At 40.3% G+C, this 6,339-nt stretch overlaps 1 protein-coding gene across 1 annotated transcript in view; it reads right to left on the minus strand.

Moving 5' to 3' along the window:
• Positions 1–5,157: 5,157 nt before the first annotated feature.
• LOC130916274 (lithostathine-1-beta-like) overlaps positions 5,158–6,339 on the minus strand; it is an 8,673-nt gene continuing 7,491 nt past the window's right edge. The window contains exons 6-7 of the mRNA XM_057836873.1: positions 5,383–5,488; positions 5,158–5,311 (exon numbers count right to left, since the gene is read on the minus strand). Of these exons, the coding sequence (XP_057692856.1) occupies positions 5,241–5,311; positions 5,383–5,488 (177 nt within the window). The 3' untranslated portion in view covers positions 5,158–5,240. The remainder of the gene's footprint in view (positions 5,312–5,382; positions 5,489–6,339) is intronic.

Genomic DNA, 6,339 nt, shown 5'->3' on the forward strand with positions numbered 1-6,339 from the left:
ATAATATTTAGTCTATATTTTGACCGTTAGTTGGCGCCATGGTTTGCGGGCTCGCAGTCATGACATCATTGGGATCTTTCGTGTTCAACAATTGCTTATTGCTGCCTAAACTCGCGAAGTAAAATGCCACGATGTGCTGTTTTTTGGATGCAATTTCCAGTCAAATGGAAACAAGGGGAGTGAAGTGAGTGGTCAAGGTGGAATTATTATTTTTAGTGAATAAATGTGCATAAGTGGAAGCTTCTCCCCCTTTTTGGTCCCTGTATGCACGTATCCTACCCACAATGCGTTACAACTGGTGCCCGAACATTTTTCCTGGATCCTCAGTCAAGTAAGGGATCCATCTATTTTCTGGATCCGACGGTCCCATTGTGTCTGCAATCATGGTTTTGGATCAGTCCATTTTTTTAATTCGTCGATCCCACTGCGGCTTTTCGGATCAGTCTATTTAATGGAATCGACGGCCTGATCGCGGCTGCGATATTGCCATGTATCGGTCTAATTCCTGGATCTTCGAGTGAGTAAAAAAACGCGGATTTGGATTAGTATTGCTATCTTTTTTGTTGACTATTCTTCGTGGGAGTTTTCCCCAAATCATACTAAATAATTAAAGCACTATGGCACGATACAGTGACGACAGTGACTCTGACGTGGACCTTATAACAATGTTGTAGTTCGTCAGGGAATGTGTGTTTGTGTACTGCTGAGCTCCCGAGTGAAGAGTGGTCAAGGTGGAAATATTATTTTTTTGTGAATAAATGTGCTTAAGTGGAAGCTTCTCCCCTTTCTGGTACTTTTATACACGTATCCTAGCTACCACGCGTTACAATGTACAAGACCTGGATTACACAAGGTGTGCTCTTTGGCCTGTACTGTATGTAAAGCACACGACAGCTCTGGATGCTAACAATCTACATAATTATATTGAGATAAGTTTGAAAACGCAATATGCTTACCTTGAATATCTGCTAATAAAACCGGAGTTCCCAACAAGATACACTCCGCTCTTGTTGAAATTCGCCCCCCCCCGGCCAAGACGCACTCGGGAACAGCGACGGCCATAACAAGTGCCGCTCGGCTGACGCTGCCCCCGCGCGCGCCAACCGGGAAGGCAGAACTTCGCGCGTTCTCTCTGACCTTAACCCTTTGTACTGACTCCATGTTCCAAAAGTTTGAAAAAGACTTGCCGAAAGCAGGTTGACAATTTATTCGTCGACAATGGTAAAAACAAGGCAAAAACAGACGACGGAGGGACAATTCTGGATCCAAAACAAAGCAACATGTTTCCGAGCAGCAAAAATCTGTGTTATCACAGTGTCCAGTCTTTTTAAAGTCTTTGCTGAAGCGGGCCGGGTCAAAGGTGTGTCCGAGGGTGTGTCTGGGCGTTGCTTTTGGGTCTTCCCCTCTGTGGCCGGTTTTGGGCGGCTTAGGTTCGTGCGTGGATTGGGACACCCGCTATCAACTTTGCAATACGGGCTGGCTGTACTTGTTTTAGGACAAAGCGCTTTGTCCTTGGAGTTTGCTGGGAGAGCTGATTGCAAGAGTTGGTGCGTCAATCTTGTGATAAGACGGCTTCTATTTCTTCTCATTAAAATATGGTGTGCTATTTATTTTATATGAGTAGTGTAGTCCTACCGTAAATATGAAAATGATACTATTTCCTGATTAATTATATTACGTGTGTTAGAGTAATGCAAACTGTTCGATGGTGCCTATGAGAGCCTGTACCATATGTATGTGTTAGACTATATATGTGTTAGACTAATGCAAACAATTATATGGTGTATGCGATGACGATATCTTTTCCCCTTCACTCCCAACCGGAGTTCCCAACAGGACTCTCTCGCATCACCAGTTTTGCCCAACTTTTGTCTTATCAGGTATTTGCTGCACGCATTTTTCCCTGAAGCTCGTCTTGTGAATGACCGAAAGTGCTGTCCTGCTCTTCACTTTTCACATCTGGTTAAAATAGGAAGGGTAGAACTGACGACATGTTGGGAAAGCGAGTGACGCGCTGGAATTTAGGCAACGGGACCAGTAACGTCACGCACTGCGACGTAGCAAAAATGGCGACCTATCACTTAAAATAACTTTACAAAGTTTATTAAAACAAAAACATTAAGATGGGTTTTAATATCAAATTATTATAACTTATACTAACATTTAGCTTATAAGAATTGTCTTAAAAACAGAGGATCCCTATAAGCCAGGGGCGTCCAAACTTTTTGCAAAGGGGGCCAGATTTGGCATGGTAAAAATGTGGGGGGCCGACCTTGGCTGACGTCCTTTACGTGGAACCATATATTTAAGCAAAATTTAGCAAGCCATTCAGTGTGTCACATTTGCTTTATTATTATTTTAATGAATAATTTCAACAATCTCGCAACTAGCCTTTGCGGCGTTCTTTTTCGTCTCACGGGCTCTTGCGACATACTACTGCTGTGACAATTAAACTAGCTTCAAGTTGCTTCAATTTCTCGCTGTGTATCTTCCCTGTAATCTTGTCGTACATGTCAGCGTGTCTTGTTTGGTAATATCGCCTCACATTGAAGTCTTTAAAAACAGCGATTGTCTCTTTGCAAATGAGGCAAGACACAGTTGTTGTGTATTTTAGTGAAGAAATAGTCCAATTTCCACCTATCCTTGAAGCGTCAGCCGTCACAGTCAACTTTTTTTTGTTGATTGTCGCCATTTTAGAAAATTGGAAGTAGAGGGTCACACGGAGTTGTTTAGCCCTTAAATACCTGCAACATGAAGCAATTACAGTGCCTTGCAAAAGTATTAGGCCCCCTTGAACCTTGCAACCTTTCACCACATTTCAGGCTTCAAACATAAAGATATAAAATTTTAATTTTTTGTCAAGAATCAACAACAAGTGGGACACAATCGTGAAGTGGAACAAAATTTATTGGATGATTTCATTTTTTTTAACAAATAAAAAACTGAAAAGTCGGGCGTGCAATATTATTCGGCCCCCTTGCGTTAATACTTTGTAGCGCCACCTTTTGCTCCAATTACAGCTGCAAGTCGCTTGGGGTATGTTTCTATCAGTTTTGCACATCGAGAGACTGACATTCTTGCCCATTCTTCCTTGCAAAAATGCTCGAGCTCAGTGAGGTTGGATGGAGAGTGTTTGTGAACAGCAGTCTTCAGCTCTTTCCACAGATTCTCGATTGGATTCAGGTCTGGACTTTGACTTGGCCATTCTAACACCTGGATACGTTTATTTTTGAACCATTCCATTGTAGATTTGGCTTTATGTTTTGGCTCATTGTCCTGTTGGAAGATAAATCTCCGTCCCAGTCTCAGGTCTTGTGCAGATACCAACAGGTTTTCTTCCAGAATGTTCCTGTATTTGGCTGCATCCATCTGCCCGTCAATTTTAACCATCTTCCCTGTCCCTGCTGAAAGAAGCAGGCCCAAACCATGATGCTGCCACCACCATGTTTGACAGTGGGGATGGTGTGTTCAGGGTGATGAGCTGGGTTGCTTTTACGCCAAACATATCGTTTTGCATTGTGGCCAAAAAGTTCAATTTTGGTTTCATCTGACCAGAGCACCTTCTTCCACATGTTTGGTGTGTCTCCCAGGTGGCTTGTGGCAAACTTTAAACGAGACTTTTTATGGATATCTTTGAGGAATGGCTTTCTTCTTGCCACTCTTCCATAAAGGCCAGATTTGTGCAGTGTACGACTGATTGTTGTCCTATGGACAGACTCTCCCACCTCAGCTGTAGATCTCTGCAGTTCATCCAGAGTGATCATGGGCCTCTTGGCTGCATCTCTGATCAGTTTTCTCCTTGTTTGAGAAGAAAGTTTGGAAGGAAGGCTGGGTCTTGGTAGATTTGCAGTGGTCTGATGCTCCTTCCATTTCAATATGATGGCTTGCACAGTGCTCCTTGAGATGTTTAAAGCTTGGGAAATCTTTTTGTATCCAAATCCGGCTTTAAACTTCTCCACAACAGTATCTCGGACCTGCCTGGTGTGTTCCTTGGTTTTCATAATGCTCTCTGCACTTTAAACAGAGCCCTGAGACTATCACAGAGCAGGTGCATTTATACGGAGACTTGATTACACACAGGTGGATTCTATTTATCATCGGCCATTTAGGACAACATTGGATCATTCACAGATCCTCACTGAACTTCTGGAGTGAGTTTGCTGCACTGAAAGTAAAGGGGCCGAATAATATTGCACGCCCCACTTTTCAGTTTTTTATTTGTTAAAAAAGTCTAAATTATCCAATAAATGTTGTTCTACTTCACGATTGTGTCCCACTTGTTGTTGATTCTTGACAAAAAAATTAAATTTAATATCTTTATGTTTGATGCCTGAAATGTGGCGAAAGGCTGCAAGATTCAAGGGGGCCGAATACTTTTGCAAGGCACTGTATTTCCTGGCCTTTTCCTTGAAGAATTCAGAGAGGGTTATTTGGTTATTATTTATTCAATTAATAGTGTTTTTATTATTAATTATTATTATTATATTATATTATTATTTTTATTTTATTTACTTTCATTCCGTGAAGAATCCAGAAAGGGTTATTTGATTGTGGCTTTCTGAAAAACAATAATTTTTTACATTAATGCACTTCTGCAATCGTCACACTTTTTCTGTTACAAACTGACCCCGGCCCCTCATCAGAGAAGGGAAAAGTTATGTGACCCTCACAGGAAAAAGTTTGGGGACCCCTGCTTTAACACATATTGCCAAAGGCAGAACAACAACCTATCTGCCAATACATACCAATATTTTTTATTTCTATTAGATAAATGTTTCAGTAAAATGTTACACATCCTTGTGTATTTGCCACTTATTGCCACAGTTAACATTGAGGCTTTGGGCCTCTTTTGATCTCGTTTGTAAGGTTGTGACTTCTGATTAAACAAACTCGATGCCAATCAAAACGTTTGTTCTTCTTTTTCCCCAAATTAGAATCGATAAGAGAATCGATTAAGAATCGAATCGTTAAGCAATATCGATAATGGAATCGGAATCGTAAAAATCCTATCAATTCAATGTTAAAAACACACACATTTTGATGCAGACAGATCCCTTTATTTAATTGAGAGGTGCTCTTTGAAGACACATTGTTACTTTTTTTCAAGAACAATTGAGCTTCTTGGAAGAAAAGGAGAGATTATAGTGAACCCTAAAGCATAAAGGTCGATATTGCGTCACTGAGTCATCATGATCAAGAAACTCAATTGTGACAGAAGACGGGCTTGTAAGAAGAATGACTTAGTGGCCCGCCGCTTTGGTGCAAATAAAGGGAAGTTCAGTAGTGCAAGTTTCTGTGTTCCATGCTGCAGCTGTAAGAAAAATATGTTTCTGTTTAGTAACAATCAATTTGTAACTCATTTCATCCTGTCATTTTACTTACTTGATGTGACCATCTCTACACAGTCACCATTTGCACTCACAGGCTCCCCAGTATCAAAATTATCGTGGTCATTATTTGTGCCGTCAGTCCAAAAGTAGGTTCCCTCCTGGAAAACGGTGACATATGAATTGATGACTGCCTGAGTTGTCAGCATGTGCTGGTTGTTTGTCTCAATCTTATCCATCATGATATGTATTCCTAATATAATTGATTTTTTTTGTGCCATGCACTATCATGTGTGAGTCCAACTGCTTTTTGATGTAGAAGTGTGGAGGAGAAGCCGAGGCAATGTGAGCGTTAAAAATGTATCAATTCGAGTGAAAGAAGAGGGGATTTCGCAACAAAATTGAATTAATATCCTGCAAATGGCAGCCCTGGTTTTGTATGTTCCCCTCACCCCTTATCCATAGTTAATTGTGATATATATAAGCAGTTTCATTTTCATGCCTCCGGCGCAATCGATAAGCCCCGTGCAACTATACCGTATATGAGCACTAGAGGCAGCAACACGAGTACGAGCAAGATTAGGCAGGTAAACGATATTGACCAATAAAAACTACCAGTCTTGTACAACAGATGGCGGTATGCACCTGATAGTTGCTTGCAATCCGCCATTAAGCTAAGTTTTGGAGCAATTTTATTGCTTGTAGTTTCCATTTTGCACAGTTTTAAATTATGGCTGTCAAACGATTAAAATTTTTAATCGAGTTAATAACAGCTTAAAAATGAATTAATCGTAATTAATCGCAATTCAAACCATCTATAAAATATGCCATATTTTTCTGTAAATTATTTTTGGAATGGATAGATAAGACACAAGACTGATATATACATTCAACATACTGTAAATAAGTACTGTATTTGTTTATTATAACAATAAATCAAGATGGCATTAACATTATTAACATTCTGTTAAAGCGATCCATGGATAGAAATACTTCTTAAAAGATAAATGTT

This window comes from Corythoichthys intestinalis, chromosome 5 (assembly GCF_030265065.1).
Source record: "Corythoichthys intestinalis isolate RoL2023-P3 chromosome 5, ASM3026506v1, whole genome shotgun sequence".
In the NCBI taxonomy this organism is placed as follows: Eukaryota; Metazoa; Chordata; class Actinopteri; order Syngnathiformes; family Syngnathidae; genus Corythoichthys; species Corythoichthys intestinalis.